The sequence below is a fragment of the Podarcis bocagei genome, assembly GCF_964188305.1.
Source record: "Podarcis bocagei genome assembly, chromosome: 9".
Lineage (NCBI taxonomy): Eukaryota > Metazoa > Chordata > Lepidosauria > Squamata > Lacertidae > Podarcis > Podarcis bocagei.
Window position 1 is genome coordinate 59,801,140 of NC_138134.1, and position 19,447 is coordinate 59,820,586.

The following is a 19,447-nucleotide window of genomic DNA, read 5'->3' on the forward strand; positions in this document are numbered from 1 at the left end:
CCTGAGGCAGCCTTTAAACACCTTTTCCAAAGGCCTCCAAAAGCAACATTAGAGGGTTCAGTTGTGTGAGGGGTGGGGGAGATGATCAGAGGAAGCAAGACTGGGTCCTATTCTACTCCCATTTGAGTAGTAGGATTTTTAAAAAAATGTTTAATATAATACATTGTTAATTATTATTATTATTACTATTCTTTTATTTATATGCCATTCATCTGACTGGGTTGCCCCAGCCACTCTGGGCAGCTCCCAACAAAATATTAAAAACACAGTAAAATGTCAACCATTAAAAACTTCCCTAAACAGGGGTGCCTTCAGATGTCTTCTAAAAGTCAAATAGTTGTTTATAAGGCCCTCAGAGCTGGACCTCAGTGTCCAGGCTGAACGATAGGGGTGGAGACGCTCCTTCAGGTATACTGGGCTGAGGCCATTTAGGGCTTTAAAGGTCAGCACCAACACTTTGAATTGTGCTTGGAAACATACTGGGAGCCAATGTAGGTCTTTCAGGTCCGGTGTTAGATACATTATGTACCATATATCAATCAGTTCATCCTATATCAGTCCATTTAATGCCTTATGTTAAATTTGCTTTTCTACCTACCTAAGAAAACTTTATGTAAAACTTCTATTACCTCCTTTCTTATGTTATATTAACTGTGGAAGCATATGTAGTTCCCTGTATGTCAAACTGTACAGAAAAGCTGACACGATATGTTTAACCAGTGTATGCTCTATGGATGAACAGATGTCAAACTGTGAAAGACACAATATATCCTGCTCTATTGGCCTCTAGCTTCCTCAACCTCCTGATCTATTTTAAAATTATTTTAGCACCATGCCTCTAGGCTTTAGACTGACCTTTAAAAGTTTAGACTGCCTTTAAAACCTAGAAGTCGTCTGCTTCTGGCTATTCTCTTTAAGGGCCTCTTTAACGCCTCTGGCTGATTTAGTAGCTCTTGGGCCCTTTTATAATAAAATAATATGTCCTGCTTAGGAAGTTTTTGGGGGCCAGGGTGGGGCAGGGCAAGGCAGAGGCCTGAGAAATATTTCAGATCAATAAAGCACTGCTGTATCCTTCCGTTTTGTTGAGACTATTGTTTGTGGTGACTTCCAGTTGCGGAAGTTACATATTTATAAGTAAATTTATGAGTTACTTAGGTATATTAGAACCAGCCTGCACCTTTCACCAAATGAGGTGGTAGATTTCTGGGCTGTACTCACTATAGACCGCAGATGTAGAGGAAAAGAGGGGGGAGGAAGCACCCTATTGGCTTGTGACATATGATGACTGTGTTGTGTTTTTTAAATGGGGGCTGATCCACACAGCACTGGTGTGTATGTTCTAGGTGCAGAGGGATGTGGAAATGAGCCCTGCATCTGTACACCCTGCTGTATGTATGGGACACTTAGTACAAGCCAACGTTATACACATGTGTATGTGTATATAGAGATCCATCCCACTCCTGCGATTCATCCCCTGCAAAAGAAGGGGAAAGGGTCTGGGGATAGGTGGGTCACAGGAGCAAGGTGTAAGAACCAACCTGAGTTCACACAAATAACTGGATAGACTGAGCAAGTGTCAGGGACTGGTAGTGGGAGGCACTGGCCAGTAAACTCCCAAGGGAAACCCCAGAGGAGGTAGGCTCAGAGCCAGGGGAGTCGTGGTGGGACACTGAGGAGAGGTCAGAGGGAGAAGATTGGGAAAATGAACTGGATGCTGAAGGGGCAACAGAGTTTAGTGAGCAGGAAGAGCTGGTGAAAGAGAGCAGTTCAGACCCTGAGGCTGAAGAAGAGGCGAGGGGTCAAGAGGCTGCTTGATCCTTCTCCTGCTGCGACAAGCTCCCCTTCCCTTCATCTAGTCCCCAAGAATGCGCAGGATAATGAGGAGACAAGAACAGAGGCCAGAGGTGTGCAGACACAATCTGAGAATGCTTGAGAAACATCCGGGAGAGGAAGAGCCTTAGAAAGGGTGGAAGGCAGTCCTGGCAACTGCTCCATAGGGGCAGGGCCTACTGGGAATGGTTGCTAAGCTGTATGTTGTTTCCTTGACTAAAGAGTTAACTTCACTGACAACAGAGCCCTGCTTCTTTCATGCCGACCTGTGCCTAACTCCAGCCCTGACAGCAAAAATACGTGCCGAAGGCTCAACACACGTAGTGCCTACACAAAGGGATGCAGGATAGTGCGTGTGCGTGTTTGCAACATAAGGAGAGAGAGAGAGTGCTTTGAAGAGACAAGGAAGGTCTGCTGTGAACCTAAGACAGGTGCTGTTCTATGAACACAGAATTCAGAAGAATGCAAACCATCTCCCTCCTATCATAATCATTATTATGCGAATGACAAACAATCCACCTTGCAAACAGCTGTCTGTAACACTGCAAGGAGCCTGTGCTTTTCGCTCAGTCTCCTGGGACCTCTCTTCCGCCGTTCTTGGCGACTGCACCTCTTCCACCCCTGTGAGGCTCTCTACCCCCACGTGCGAAGCAGGAGACAGACTTTGCTCCGGAATGCATTTTAATTAAAAGTGAGAAGTTAGATGGCATTTCGAACATGGGCTAACAAGATGTTGCTTGTTCCAGCAGAGATTTCCACCTCAGAAGCTTAGGCTTTATTTTTAACAAGCACTTTTCACTAAGCTGCATTTCCTCCTTGCTGAGGGAATTTTGATAGTAATTTGCACCTCTTCTCAAAATCTTGGTTTGTTTAGGGTTTTTTTTAAAAAAAGATTTAAGTGAAATGAGGTGGGAGAATAAGAAGGTTTGTGGGTGCGTGTGTGTATCTACACACAGAATGCATCTGCTGCTCTAATAACCCTTAGCTGTACCATAAACATATACAAATAGACCTGGAAAGCAAATAGGTTGCTCACAGCTGAGTAACTTCCTAACAGGAGTTCAAAGGGAAATAAAAACAAGAGATGTACATAAGGCTTCCAGGTTGATGGACTAGATGGAATGGGCAGTAAGGACTGACACGACCCGAGACCAGGAAGATGGATGAAGATTGGAAGAAAATTTATAAAGAAAACTTTTTATTTAGGGAATTAGCCTAAAATTAATGAATATTAGGGAAAATGTTGGAATGAAACTATATGACTCTAGCAGAAATGATATCAGGGGTTATGTATAACTGAGTATTAAGTTTCAAGCTTTAAGGTATTTTATGGTAAGATAAGGTTAAATAAATTAAGGTAATTTGAATAACAGAATATGGGGAAAGATGGAAAAGATCTGTCGAGTTAATTAATAGGTTAAATTGTTAAGATAAATTATTTAATAAAAATTGAGAAAGATGGAAAGAATTTGCTGAAATAACTAACTAAACTAGAATACAAAAAGGGAGGTACGAGGAGGTCAACAAAACAAGCAAATGGAAGTTATATGGGATTTGTGCCATTTTTTCCTCCTTTTTTATATTTTTTTTATTGTATTGTATTGGTTTTTATGTTTTGCGTTTTTTCTTATTTTTATGTACTGTAGTGTTGTTTTTTATTTCTTTCTTTTTTCTGTAATTCTGAAATTATTAATAAATATTATTTAAAAAACAACAACAAGAGATGTAATGCTGCACAGAGATGCATGTAGAAGAGAAAAGTAATTGACGGGACTCTGGCTGTTTCCCCCACACTTCATTATATCTGGTCTGCCATCAACCCAACACGGGTCAATTCAATTATATGCAAATCTCATAAACAAAGTCAAAGTGGGCGCTGCCTTATGGATTGGCAACCAAATTTGCTCCTGATCTTTATAGCAAATCCAGCCACTTGCATCTCCACCTCCTCTTCTTTATACAGTACTGTAGTATTATATTTTATAATACAAACATAATATACATAACATGGTATCTATCTGACATTTGCCCATAAGTGCTCGTGATATGATTGCAGCACTGCAATCCTTACACTACCAAGTAAGGTCGCCCAGTATTTGTCTCCCCGCATTAGAGATAAAGGAGCATAGTTAGTGCCACCCAGTTCATCTCTCATGTATTAATCATTAGGAAAACGAGGTTAAGGCTGCAATGCTAAGTGCACTTAGTAGGGAGTAAGCCCAACGAACACAGCAGGACTTACTTCTGAGTAAACCTGTAGAGGATTGTGCTAAACTGTTTCCTAATGCAGCAGGACACACAATTTGGAGGAGCAGAATTTCACCACCCCATACACCGACACCCCCCCTTTCCTCGGAGCTGCTCCTGCATTTGGAAACACACTAAATTGCTTACCAGGAATAGCGAGGTTTCGGAGCGCGCTCAGTGCTGCATGCTGCACGGTAACATTGCCATCCTCTACGTGCCTGTCCAGGAGGTCCATCAGCTTCTGAACGATGCCATTATCCACCATATGGATACAGTTTCCATCTGCGCAAGACCAGACCATCAGAGCATGCATAAAACACTTCTCTGTTAAAAACAGTGTTTTTCCTCCACCCAAACTTTCAGCAATAAATTTTGCTCTTCTGCGACACTAGTTCATCATTTAAAATAGAACTGGGAAGACGAAACAAGAGTCTGAGACACTGTTTACCTGCTTTCCAAATTTTCTTTCTTCCTTTTTTTGCCTAGGCCATATGTATTTAAATGCACAGTCTCCCCTACTCCATATGTTCTTCAAATCACTTTGAAAACAGAATTCACGAGGGACATGCATGGCTGTTTACCTATTCCTTTGCCTTTCAGTGCATTGTGGGGACACCATCGCCTCGTCCCACCTAATGTTTGGCAAGTACTAATGTCCTACAAGGTGGCTATATTTTTAAGGTCTGAAAACAAACAAACAAAATTTTTCCGAGAGTCGGATCTCTGTTCGGCTGCTTATAATCCCCACCATAAAATGCACTATGCCAACAAATATATATTCCCTGCCCCAGTGCTATTTAAACTTTAATGCTGACAACAAGCTGGAGTGTGAACCTCAATGATTTTTACCGTTTCTAGCAAAATTTGCAATCGCCAGTGCTCCTGCAAGCTGCAGCTGATGGCTATTAGATAGGATCCACAAAAGCACCCTTTGGAAAACACTTCCTTTTCCTCCTTCGAATAGTTTTTGCATTGATTCATCTGGGGGAGGAAAGAAACAAAGTACATTTGGACAAAGTATGAAAAATATGGATCTTTACAGCTGCTTCAGGCCAAGTCAAGCCATTAAATCCATCTGGTACAGTAGCGACTATACTGTTGACACTAGGGTGGTATTCAATTAAAAAACAGCACAAACAAAATGATTCCCACTTCTGCAACAGGACTTCCCCCTTTCTCCTCCCCACACCTGCTCCACAAGGTGGCAAAAACCCTAAAACAGATGGGGGGGGGCACAGGGGGAGGAGAACTGGGAGAGACTGAACATTCACCTTACCATTAAGTTAAAATCTCCCTTAGCTCTCTACGGAATCAGATGGGACCTTGGCCTTGTTACATTTAGCTAGAGATGCCACATTTAACTAGAGATAGCATCTAGGATACAGTGCCCTGCCACTGCCACATTCAATAAAACTTCATTGTACCCATTGGGCTTACAGCACATGTAAAAGTTCAACCTATACAAAGAAAATCAGCATGTCTGGGGACCATGCCTGCCAACTGTCTAGGAAAAGTTGCTGGTTGTGAAAAAGAAGAAAAGCAGTTTTAGCTGAAACTACGAAAACTCAGCCACTCTAGGGGAACACAAGCTAACCCACAGACTGCAATGCGATGGCTAGAACCCGATATGCTAATGACAGCATGAGAATTCCCAGGTTCCACATGCAATACTCACCTCCCAGCAGTAGTAGAACCATGAGATCAGAGGCAGTTTTGAGCTCAGCAATGTCGTCCTCTTTGTCACTGTCCACGGTCTTTTGGACTATCTCAAGTAGACACTCCACCAGGCCTGCTTCAACCAGCTGTAGCTTAATGATATCTGGGTGAAGACAGAAGAACCTAAATATAAAATGCTTTTAAAAATACAGTGGTACCTCCAGTTGTGGATGGGATCCCAAGGTTTCCGCGACCTGAGGACTGCTGCTGCGCATGCGCAGACTGCTTTTGCGCATGCGCGCAGGGCTAAACCCAGTAAAATACTTCTGGGTTTGCTGCATGCGCATCCCGAAGTTTACATAACCAGAGGGTTACGTAAACGGAGGTTCGACTGTACTGTGACTCCAAATAAGGCGTAGCAAAAGCAAGAAGACAAGGAGACTACTAGCCATTATGACTATGCCCTGTCTGCAAAGTTGGAGGCATCGATGTTTCTGAATTCTAGTTGCAGGAAGCCAATGAAGGGGAGAGTGGTCTTGTGTTCAAATCCTGATTGCGGGTTTCCCACAGGCATCTGGTTGGCCACCGTGAGAGTGGGATGCTGTTTACTAAAGATTTACTTGGTTTGCTGCATTTTATGAGTTGTACTGTTGTTGTTTTCCTCACAGAGCAAATTCATATGCTTCTGCTCTGCTTTCTTAACCCTCCTTTAATTTTTTTTCCTTGTTCCATCCAATCACAGTTCTTTAGCCTTGAATGTTACTGGATTTGGATTTGATATCCCGCTTTATCACTACCTGAAGGAGTCTCAAAGCAGCTAACATTCTCCTTTCCTTCCTCCCCCACAACAAACACTCTGTGAGGTGAGTGGGGCTGAGAGACTTCACAGAAGTGTGACTAGCCCAAGGTCACCCAGCAGCTGCATGTGGAGGAGCAGAGACGCAAACCCCGTTCCCCAGATTACGAGTATACCGCTCTTAACCACAACACAACACTGGCTCTCTGCAACTTCTGTCATCCTCAGCTATTAGTCAGGGCTGATGGTAATTGTAGTCCAGCAGCATCTGGGGACCCAAGATTGAAGAACTGTGCATAGTACAAAACACTGAAATAAAGGGGAGGGTCTCAGTCAAGGGTTTCCACACAGACCATTTCAGCTAGACACAGCTTCCTCAGCAAGAGCCGTGACTCAGCCAAATATCAAAATGAATTTCTCTCCCTCAGAAACAAAACTGTCACCAGAGTCTCACCATTTTCTGCCAAAGGAGCCAAAACTTCAAATATCATCTCCTTCTTGTCATGTTCTATTTGCTTTTTGAACAGTTTCACAAGCTCTTCAGCAATGTTTGTGTAGGCGAATTGCTCTTTGCTTGATTCTGTGAAATCAAAAAGGGGAAAGCTAAGTGCACAGAATGGCAGCACTGTTTTCTCTTCAGTTTATTAGGAGGTTACTCGGCGCAGTGATTAACAGAGCTAAACGCTCTTCGCAGACAGGAACAATATACTCCCATACTTAAGCCTGTCACTAAATGAAAAGAAAAACATCCAGGCCTTTTAAGATAAATGTGATGACCTGAATTATTAATTATGTTCAAAGCTGTTAAAAATTTGCACCAGTGGAACGTGAACGTACCCATAGCAACAGCAAAATTACCAACATATAAATTAAGCCTTCAGCTGCCATCAGCTGAACAAGAAAAATTACACAGTGAGTGCACTGGGTTTCTGATTGAAGAGACTAAAGGTCAGACCCAGCACCTTAACATTTACATGGCTGCATGCTGGCAGAATTTGTTCTGGTGTCTCAAAACAGACAAATCCAGATGCTTTGATTCATCCTTCTTCCTGGGTACCCTGAGTCTGATGGCTTTTAAAATGCAGGTGCAATATTAAGTTTATTGACTTGTTTCTGACATCTTAAGCTATCCATCAATCTACACAGTTGCCAATGTTAGCTACTTTTTTTTTTTTATGGCTGTATTATGTGGGAACCAGTGGGCTTGCTTTCAATACAACTCACAAGAGTAAAGAGAAGCAATGGTGATGTTCACACGTCATGCAAAGCCAAACCATGGCTTAACATGATAGCACTGGCTCCTGAGAAGGAGATCACAGCTGCTTGCTGCTTCCCAGGGTTTTTAGATTGGTGTGGGCTTGGCTTAGCATGTTGTCTAAATCCAGGATGGCTACGATCTCTCCTTCTTCAATGAAACCTATAACCACAGGACAAACATTGGCCACAGACCATGGTTAAAGGCAAGAGCTTAAGAATGACCCTGGCACACGTTGCCAAAAAGAAGAAGACGATGCCACAGCTTAGCTTAGCTGCCATTGTCAACTGACCTAAACACCCCAAGGAGCAGCAAATTGGTTGTGATTCCCTCTCAGACAGCCAGCACATTTGCGTCATCACAGGGAGCATGTGGCTGTTAGGTGGTTAGTAGGCCATGGGAACTTGAGGGCTGTGCCAAAGGCTTCACAGAAAAGGTGGGTTGTGAGGAGGGATTTAAAGGAAATGAGAGAGGAAGCAGGTCTTAACATACAGGGCTAATATTGAACATAAGAACTAGCAGAACCAAACTTTATGGGTCATTTACGCACAGTGGCAATATATTTGTTTTAATTATATCATTTTACTGTCACAGAACGCCCTTGCCAAGCCCAACCACTGTGGATGGGTAAGGTGGTCTTGCTGCTTGCTCCCTCTGCAGCATATTAACTCAAGCAATAAAACAATACAAACAGGAGAAATCATCAACGTTGTAGTAAAAACATAAAATTATCATGTGATCTGAAAATTGTTATGGCTCCTCCAGTGTCAAGCAGACATTAAGAACCCATTTCCATAAAAAGAGGTGAGGGAAAGAGCTGGCGGAGGAGACACACAGCAATGAATACTATGAATACTAAATGAAATTTAATCATTCTAAGCTATCACTGTCAGTTTCTGCTTTCAAATTTGCCATATTTATCACAGACTTCTGAAAACGGAAAGTTTGCCCAGATTGAATGCTATAGTACAAAATTGGTTTGTTTGCTTTTAAAGTTTTTATTCCAAAATTTTCCAGGTGTTTTTTTCCCCAGGCCTAGCTGGACCACTGTAAGATGAAGGCAAACACCAACACTGTTTGCATGAGAGGTCCTTCTAAACTCTTCCCTGATATCAAGTAAAGGTATCTAATTTTATAACCGTGCATAGACTTCTCTTTATAAGCTGTTATACTTTATACAAGAAAGCTTGAGAGATAGAAAGCAACACTTCTTATAGTTAGGCAGTGAGGAAAAATCTGATAGGAAGTTGTATTTGAACCTTAGAAATAAACTTTATTTATGTCAGGAGTAACCAATATGGCACCCTCTAGATGTAGTTGGGCTCCACCTTCTATCAACACCAATCAGCATGGTCAATGGTTAGTGGGGATGGAAGCTGTAGCCCAAGTGGAAAGATGAACTCGTGTAGACATCAGGCAGGCAGAGAAAAGCTGGAAAGGGGAACTTGGGATACTTGAATAGTGAATACAGATGAAAATATCAGCACTGGTCCTCCTTTTATAAACTTGCCATAAATAGTAAATTAGAACAATGTAACATTTATAAATAAAGAGAACAGGCTTGTGGGTTGCATCCCAGGACTTACCAAGTTCTGCTAAATTGCCAAACGCAACAAGGCACATTTCAGTCAAAGCCGAATTTTGGCAATGAATGCCCAACAATTTCACTAACGTAGGGATAACTCCCATGTTGATGAGCTGAGATTGTAGGGTATCTAAAAACAGACACACACAAAAAAAGGACAAACGTGTTTGAGTTAGCACTGCCTTCGCAGTATCACAGTATCCTTAATTATTCTCCAATGTCAATAATTTAAGCAAGGAGGCAACTGTAACCTACAATCAAAACATTGCTCCTCCTTGTTCTTCTGATGTCTGCTTAGTATTCAAACCTATTATGGGAAAGAAATCCCCATACAGTCTACTACATGAGAGAGACTGCCTCTCTCTGGCCACAAACCCATTTAATAATAAACTATTATAGTTTCTCAAAAATAATCTTAGACGTTGTTAAACCAGCTTTCCCAATCAGATGCCCTCTAGATGCTTGTTGGACTACAACTTCCATCATTCCTGGTCATTGGCTGTAGTGGCTGGGGCTGATGTGAGTTGGAGTCTAACAACATTTAGAGAGCACATGGTTGGGGAAGGATGTGCTAGTGTGCAACTATCCTCAGCGGGCCATAGATTTATTAACAACAAAGAGAAGGGAATATATATGCTGTGCCATCACTGCCTTCCATGTCTGTGCCAGCAGAGAGTCTCTCCAGAGTGATAGAAAAATCCATGCATGCATTTCTACTTGCACTCTGAAACCTCACAGAATTATGGATTGTGGCCTTTTACTGGAAATATTGCATGTACATTCTACTGCTTTCCAAAGGGGTTTATACGTTCATAACAGTGTGCAAAGGACACAGGCTTCTCCAACGATAGCTGCAGCCCAAGTAAATGAAAAATGCATTTCTCATTTATACTTCCCAAATTGCCTCTTAAAGCTAGTGACTAAATACATCTCAGTATTTCAGGTAACGGAATGCTTCTGTCAACACAACCAAATAAATCTGAAGACCAGATTAAATCAATAATCATAATCATAATAAGGCAAGGTTACTCCGTTCATCACAAAAAGCCCCCTTGGAAGCCTGCAATTACAAATTATGTACACTAGATTTTCAGTTTCATGAAGAGTAATAATAGGTATATTGATGCAATGTCATAGGCAGTCTCGCTTTCCCCTCACCAATGCATTTTTTTGCTTTTAAATAGTAAGGTTAGCAGGAAAAGACAGAGTAAATACTTATGGACACTTAACACGCTAAAAGTGTTATGCAAACAAGTCACAATATAGGTTACAAAAAGCTTGATAAAACAAAGTGGCTTAACAGAGAACAAGGACGAAACATTTCAGAAGAGTCCATTGCCACTATGGTATAATCTTCATAGATAAAAAAATATTATTGCGTGTAGATATTTGCAAACAAAAATATGTTTGAAGATTATCCATTAGGAGACACCATTAGTTTACAAAACAAAAACAAAAGCTTCCACAATTTAACAAGTGAAATATGTTTGCTTTGCAACAGAAGGAAACGATGCAAAAATCAATTGTAGTCATACTGCACTCAGATTCCTCCAAGGATGCCCCTGAGCAAAATAACGGGAGCCTATCGCCTCACTGACTGACTCCTGGATTTTAAAAGCAAAAGCGGTCGTATGTGTGATAGTCTTAAACCTTTGTGCACAGAATATCTGCAAACTGCCCCCCTCCCACCTTCTGAACCAGATCGGAATATATCTTGTTCCGGACATTCAAATGATTATAATTTGATTTTTAATTATTAAAGGCACGGATTCAGTAACTTCCTGCAGCAAAAAGGCACATAACACAACAATGGACAGCCCATGATGCTGGGGCATAAAGGAGCAAGCCTGTGTGTTATCACTGGATCTCCAAACCTTTCTCCTGTTGCAGGCTTGTGTTGACAACCACTGACAAAAAGGTAACTCAAGCTTTTGAACGAGTGGCTGGATGTATGCAGATGTCCCATTGCTAAAACCTTGCCTAGATTCCGTTCACATCAGCCAAGACAGAGTGTGTCTCTGTTCCGACACTCACCTAATGCAAAGCTAACAGAAACACACAGGAATACCCAGGCTATTCACCCTCTATATTTTCTAAGCTGACTGGCAGATCTACATAGCCTTGGACAGCCTTGTCTTTCCTATTACCTGCTATCTGTTCCTTTCAACTTGAGATGCCAGGGATTGACTCTGGGGCCTTCTGGGTGCAATGTGGAAATGCTACTACCACTGAGTGGTGATTCAAGGGTCAAGGAGTGGAGGCGTGATCTCTCCTCAATAATCAAAGCAGGGGTGGTAAGCTTTGTCCTTCAAGATGGTGCTGGATTAAATTCTCATCGTCCCCAAATATTGGCCATGCTGGCTGGGGCTGATGGGAGTTGGAAGTTCAACATCATCTAGATCAGCGGTTCTCAACCTCTGGGTCCCCAGGTGTTGTTGGACTACAACTCCCATCACCCCTAGCTAGCAAGGCCAGAGCTCAGGGATGATGGGAGTTGTAGTCCAACAACATCTGGGGACCCACAGGTTGAGAACCGCTAGAGGGCCACTGGGTAGCCACCATAAGGTATGATCTGGGTCCAACTGCCAAAATGACACCACTCTTTCCTCTCCAAAAAGGATAATATTGCATGATTCACCCATCTGAGTGGCAGGAGGGCCCTCTTGTTCCACCACCACCACCACAGGAAGAGGATTTTGTGCGCAAGTAGGAGTCTGAACAGAGGCCAGCAAGCTTGGAAAAATGGGAAGAAAATGCAAATTGTCAGCTTTAATGTAGCAGTCAGTATTCTCCTCTGAGCTAATTTATTGAAATTTAGTATATTTTTAAGCCAAGAGCTCTTTCTTACAAAGCTTATTAAGAAACCATTACAATCAGAGAATGTTGCTTGAGTGTTGAAGCTGGTCCTGTAACATGGTGTACCAACTAAAGGTTACAATCCTGTTCCTCTAAAATTAGTTGAATTTTTATTCTGATAGCAGAAGGATAGCACTGCAAAGAGTAGAGGCTAAAAATAAAGTTTAACTGCTGATTGGTAGAATGTCATATGTTTAAATGAATGTCTTTGATTACCTAAGGCGTCTTTTTTATTTTATTTTTGGGAAAATATTCCTTATTGTTTTTCAGGCACTGTACTTTTTATGTATTCCACCCTCTCTCTGCAAATATTAGATGGCTAAATCTCCAAGATTTCATATTTATATTGGTTTAAGGACATGCACCTTTTACTTAATAAATCAGTTTGTAATTTCAGCTTTTACAGACAATGGAAAATTATAATCGAAAATCACTGGAGCATTTGAGTTCAGCTTCTGAAGCTGCAGAAAACGAACTGCACAATTTACCACTAACTGGTTGTATTTATGTGTAAGCCTTCTAAAGACTACAAGATGCTGGAAAGCCCCCACTGTTACAAAGCTGCTTACATTTGTTTTTCAGCAAGTGCATGAAAGTGCCCCATGCATACAGGAATGGGTAAATAATAATTCATTCTCCTTTAATGCCATTCTAAGTTGTTCAGAATCTTGAGGCTCCTCTAGACATTAGTTTGGCTGTTGCTTGGTAATGCCAGACATTTGAGATTCCATGGAGGTCCATCAGCTTTGTCTTCTTCTAGTGAGTGCACAGGAAGAAGCCTCAATGCAGGTAGCAAACACATCACCACAGATCATGTCAGAAGGAGCATGTGGATTATTTAGGAAACTTGGAAAAACAGAAGAGTCAACTGGCTCAACACAAGAATTAGGACACAGCATTGTTTCCCACTTTTAAATTCCATTTGTTTCCTCATATGCTCTTGGAATAGGGGTAGCCGATATACTATCCTTCAGATGTTACTGGATTCCCTATCCCATTAACTCCAGCCATGATGGCTAATGACCAGGGATGATGGGAACTAGAGTCAAACAACATCTGGACACTGGGCATTTGGTACATTATGATTTACTGATAGATACTGGGATGATCTGCCATACATTGGCAAGAGTGCCTGACCCCCAGTTGTTTAACAGTAGCAAAAACAAAGCTATTTATTCAATCTGATACTGAAATCAAATTCCTACTCAGAATCTGCCTGTTCTTTAACTCTAATGGTGTGTCTTTTGCACCTGGCGCTGGTTGGTAAATCGCTGAGCGAAAGATAGAAGTGGATCTTGCAAGCCTGAAATCTGCCCAGAGGCTCCCAGTAAGAGAAGGCAGGAGCTGAAGACTCAGAAGAAACACAGAAAAAAGGACAGAAAAGCACAACGTATGGCAAATAATGTGGATAGAAAGTTCATGCTGCTTCAAGAGATGTTAAGAAGCGATCATGGAATGTATACATTTGAAAATGCTTTGGAAACCAAAATCCCCCACATTCACAGTCGAACATCACCCCAGAAATTTGATTTTCTCAACCCAACTCTGGTTTCAATCTACTGAAAGGCTGTTGTTGCAGAACGTTTAGCCTGAAGTTTGGGCAACCAGACAAGTGGAACAATGTTTTAAGACACATTAACAGTTATATGACGAAACAAGCAATCTCATCCACTATGGTTTGTAAACCCACTCAACAAAGCCTGCGGCTCATTAACACTGCAGGGAGACACAATGTATTTGATGAAGATATAAATTCAGCTGCTAAGTAAGGCAACCTTGTGTACTGCTTTAGTCAAGAGTTCATCAATTTAAGTGGTGAGTTTGAAGCTTATATTTTTAAGAGGAAGTGTGCTGACAGCCCAAGACTGGATGATGTGCAGAGTCAACTCTTTTGTGCAATATTTCATTCTATGCTTATTTAAGCCCTCTTTAGAATACCCAAAGAGAGCTGGTTTCCAAGAATTTTTTAGCTCATGCCTATGACATGTATATATTTACCATTACGTAACTGTAACCTACCGCTATACCTTTGGAAATGCAACTTTCAAGCAATATGCAAATAAACACACAAGCCACTGTAGACACAAGCATTAGCAAAGGAGAAATGCATGGCTTGAATATTCATCCGCTTTCCATTTTTGCCTACATAAGATTTTCAAGTGGAGAAAAAGAAATGCAAAGCAGCAGAACATTAATCAACGAAAGCAATATATTCCAGTCACATATTTCCAGAGCGCTTGCAAGATTAAGACAAGCTCAGTGGTTTTACATTACACTATTTTTCTTCAAAGGTAATGGAGGAAAAGTCGGATCTGGCAGATTGAATTTTAACACAAAATGAAATGAGAAAGTATAATGTAAAGAAACATGATTTTTAGATACAAACAATGTGTGTGTGTGTGTGTGTATGTATGTACACAGGAAATAAGATAACAGTTCTACATACCTCTTGTGTTTCTATTTTTATATCTCAAATCAATAAATTAATAAATACCATGTGGTGCAGTGGTCTGGGTGTTGGGTTGGGTCAGGGGTAGCCAGGGAGTGGCTCAGCTAACATGGCTAATGGCCAGGTATGGTGGGAGTTTAGTCCAACAACATATGGAGGACACCAAATTGGCTACGCATAGGCGAGGTTGAAAGACTGTAGCTTGCACAAGGCACAGAGTGAGCTTCTGAAATCCCCAGATCCAAACCTGTCTTCTAGTTTTGTTGTTAAGCTCTGAGCTACCTGGATGAAGGACGGGATAAATACACTAAACAAAATGTTGACGTGTGGACCAGTCTCCTTCAGTGTTTCAGAAAGCCAGCCACACCTCCTTCCAGGCACTCAATTTAATTTGCCCTCCCCAACAGACACTCAACATTTTGGGACTGCTGAGCATGCTCAGTCCTCATTGGGCCTTGTTGTTGTTGCCCTGTTAGGTTTCGTTTTCTAAAGGACGGGTTGCTAAAATTTTACCCTCCAGATGTTGTTGGACTAAAACTATCACCCCTGACTTTTGGCCATGTTGGCTGGGGCTCCTAGGAGGTAGAGTCCAACCATGTCCAAAGGGTCCCAGGTTAGCCACTTTGTACTTCTGTAAACATTGGAGTCCCCCCCCCCCAAGCAAGATAATAAATCCCTGTTGCTCACCAGTGGTGCCATTTTGCCTAACGTCCTGTCAGCACTCACCACCTGAGTTTGTTATCAGAAGGAGTGGAAATTCCAGGCTATGATTTGATCTTACAAATTCTCACTTACACCCATAGTTATGACTCAGCAAAACAAACGGCATATGGACCAACAACCACAAGACTTCCTTCATCAGTAAATATATTCTTGGGATGGAACAAACATCGCACCAACGTGACAGGCATACACACCCAGTCTGGGAACGCTTAAGGATTTGGGTGGCAGAGGACTCATTGTGTTTGAACCATCCTTTGCTGGCAATGCTATCATTCTGTAAAGTGGAATTTGTATCTTACAAGATCCCCTTTACAGAAAAATACATCTGTATCTACACATACCTTGCAAGATGGGAGGAAAAAGGAGAGAAGAAGTTGCATATACCCATTTGAAAAGCTGTTCATCTGACTGCTGCAGTCAACACTGCTGCAGTCCCCACCCACCACCACTGCAATGCTTCAGAGGCAATAAATCAGGGGGTGGCCAAACTCTGGCTGCTGCTCAGATCAAGTGCAGCTCATGGGAGGACTTAGAAAGTAAAATTTAAAAGCCTCTTACTTTGTTAGCAGGCTGGTGGCCACAATTAAAATTATTCATCCTCCTCGCTTACAGGATTAAAGTACCAAGTGAAGCAGCAAGGTAAATGGCAAAACTGAATAAACAATAACACAGCAGGGTGGCGGATGAAGAAGAGATTTGGGGAGCAAAGGATAAACCATGGCAATGACAACTTTTAGTAAGCGAGGAAGAAAAGCTTATGAAAACAGAACTCTGGTGTGATTATCAAGCCATTGTGGGTGAGGCGGGGATGGAGAATCTGGGTGTACCCTGTGACTTGACCATATGAAGATCTGGCTCCTCAGCTCTTTAGAGTACATTCCTAACCCCATTTACCTGGGAGTAGGACCCACTGAATTTCATAGGACTTACTTCTGAGGAGACATAGTTAGGACTTGCAATGTTAGTCTATTTACTTTGGGCACCACAGCTGTAAAAGGAGGAAAGGGCAGCTTGTTAACTTGGAAAAGGTATGGAAATGAAAGGAAAAAGCAGCAGCGTTTTAGAAGGAGGATAAAAATCAGTGTGCATTTAATGTATTATTCACAGAACTATCATCAGATCATAGGAACTGTCATTGATGCAATCCACAGCCCTGGATGCAGTTTGAATGAGACGGAGGTGCCACGGAGCCCAGCCTTTGAGAATCACCTCCTCAAATGGTGGGCGGCAGCTACCACTGGCCCCTTCTGGCAGTAGTCGGTGGAAATGCACAGAACAGGACATTTTGGGTCAGGGGCTGGACCAACACAGTATCCATTGGTTCCTAATTTAGCCCAACTGCTGTCACATGACAGCAATGGGCCCAACAAAGGTCTCTTCACAGCACCAGCTTGGGAGCCGCCTTAGCAGAGGGCCTTTTTTTCTCTTCCACACACAACCCAGTCACCTTTCGCTGTGACCGGTGTGAGTAGCAGAACTGTGGCTATGCCTATACTGCTCCACTATGTTCCCCACTGCCAGCTAGGGGTTTAAGAGCAAAAGAAGAGTTTCCTGGATAGGGCCAATGGCTCATTGAGTCCAGAATCCTTTTCTCACAGTGGCCACCCAAATGCCTGTGGGAAAACCTCAACAGCACCCTCCTCTTCTGTGGCTTCCAGAAAATGGCATTCGGAACCTTTAATGCCTCTGACAGCAGAGGCCGAACCAGAAACCATTGATAGCCTTATCTTCCTTTTTCTGTTTTTTCTTTTTTCTTTCAAAAGAAACAATTTGTTTAAGGTAGATAAGGACAAGACGAAATTATACAATTGAATGTAAATATAGATGGGAAATGGCTATGTATTGTGAGTGCTTACCTACTTTTAAAAAATTTCATATATGATCTGTTTTTTTACCTTTTTATTTTCTTTTTGTTCCCTTTTTCTTTACTCTGATATCTTACATTTCATTTCACTGTGTTATCATGAATAGCATTTTATAGAGGTATAAATAACTGTAAATATGAAAAGAGACAAAATATTCTCTAATTCCTTTTCCTTGGATAGATGTATTTGTTTTCCTCTTTCGTATTTTCTTTTGTTGTGATTGTGTATGTATTTTAATTTGTATTGAATAAAAATTTATTTAATAAAAAAAAATTAATTAAAAAAAAAGATAGCCTTATCTTCCATGACTTTGCCCATCTTTTATTTATTTTTTAAGCAAACCAAGTTGGTGGCCTCCTGTGGGAATGAGCTCCATAGTTTAACTGTGTTGGGTTTGGATTACATCCCAATACTCAGGGCTTTTTCCCCCAGCTGGGACTCACTCTGTTAAAATCTTCATACATTTGTAATAGATTTTTTTTTCCTGAAAGAGGGGAACCTTTTCTTTCTTTGGCTTTAAATTATGCACCTATGTGTTACAGCAGGCAGCACTGTAGAATAATTATTTTCTCTTGTGAGTGTGAAGAGCAAACAGAGGTTTGTCTCATTGATTGATTGATTGATTGATTGATTGATTGATTGAATTTATATACCGCCCTATACCCGGAGGTCTCAGGGTGGTTAATGGAAAAGATCACACTATATAAAATAGAAACAAAAACAATAACCCAGTAACAGCCCCCTCCCCCAAAAAACAGCCACATTTTAAAAGGGTATAGGATATTGATTAGGTAAACCAAAGGCCTGTTTAAAAAGGAATGTTTTTGCCTGGCGCCTAAAGGTGTACAGTATAATGAAGGCGCCAGGCGAACTTCCCTGGGGAGAGCATTCCACAGACAGGGAGCCACTACAAAGAAGGCCCATTCTCATGTTGCCACCCTCCTGACCTCTCGAGAAGGAGGCATCTTCTGGCATGGGTCCTGCTAGCCAGAGTTTCTGCAGGTAATTGTATCAAAAATCCTTTAAATCTTTTTTTTATAAAAAAAACATTTTAATCTACAACTTTCTAATCTATCATGGGATGCCAATGTGCCTTTAAATACTGGAGGCCAATGAGAGTTCCAAGTAGGAAGAAGTTAGGACAGCTGGAATTAGACCAGCTGGGGTCAGAGTGACCCAAAAGGCATGGAAATTATATAAATTGCAATCAGTTCCTCTAATAGCGAACCACACAGATGAGTGCCTATGTGCTTGCAGCCTGGAGCCACAGAGAAATGAGATGGAATTATTTGCTTGACAGAATCATTGTGGGTTGCAGGGGCAAAAATTTTTAAACCTCAAATGCAGCCCAATGGAAAAGAAAATGGAAACATAAGAAGAGCATGCTGGACCAAGTCAATGGGAAACCTGTGAGCAGGACCCCTTCTCCCTTCCAGCAAATGCCATTCAGAAGCACACTGCCTCCAACCGTCTGGTTTTATTGATTATACCGACAGGAAAGAGCACAGAAGGTCTCCACCATTAGCTTGCGAAAGATTATGGTCCTTGTGATTTAGACTTCTTCCATTCTCCGACATTTCTGTTTTGCTACTTGGTTGTTACATTTTTTTGAAGTACAGAAAAGTTAATCCAGAAAATTTCAGGATCCTCTCACAAAACCGATATCGACTGTGATGTAACACCCCCCAAATATAAAGCTTCATGTGGTCTATTTTCAAAATTTCATCCCTGAGGTGGGAAGAAGTGTCCTGGATTTCCCTTTTTGCAGTCCAGCTCTAAAAGGGGGGAAAACATTACTTTTCTTCCCATCAGAGAGATGAACCAATGAAAATGGACCACATGAAGCTTTCTAATTCGGGATGCAAATATTCGAAGTGTGTCTTGCCACAGACACATTGTCAAAACAGTCCCTCCAACACAAACACACACTCCCCTTAATTATACTCCTTGAAATATGTCAAGGCCCTATAGAGTTTTTTATGTTAAAAAAAAAAAGAGGGCATCAGTAATGCAGATTTTTTCTCCTGGATGGAATAAGTAGCTCATTTAATATTTATACATTGTTTGGACTGCTCAAAAACTGTTTACCTGGGAGCTTATATTATAATTAGTTTATTTAGAAAAGTGCTCACAGGTGATTAGGAAGAACTGCCAGTTTAATAATGAACCTCAGAGATTGGGCAGG

General features: G+C 41.5%; 1 protein-coding gene across 6 annotated transcripts in view; it reads right to left on the reverse strand.

Annotated features, from left to right (window-relative positions):
- Positions 1 to 19,447, reverse strand: part of RAP1GDS1 (Rap1 GTPase-GDP dissociation stimulator 1) — a 92,451-nt gene that overhangs the window by 10,684 nt on the left and 62,320 nt on the right. For all 6 annotated transcript variants that reach the window (XM_081207102.1, XM_081207101.1, XM_081207100.1 and 3 more), the window contains 5 exons: positions 9,371 to 9,499; positions 6,984 to 7,109; positions 5,753 to 5,896; positions 4,927 to 5,058; positions 4,225 to 4,359 (listed from right to left, as the gene is read on the reverse strand). In XM_081207102.1, the coding sequence (XP_081063228.1) occupies positions 4,225 to 4,359; positions 4,927 to 5,058; positions 5,753 to 5,896; positions 6,984 to 7,109; positions 9,371 to 9,499 (666 nt within the window). The remainder of the gene's footprint in view (positions 1 to 4,224; positions 4,360 to 4,926; positions 5,059 to 5,752; positions 5,897 to 6,983; positions 7,110 to 9,370; positions 9,500 to 19,447) is intronic.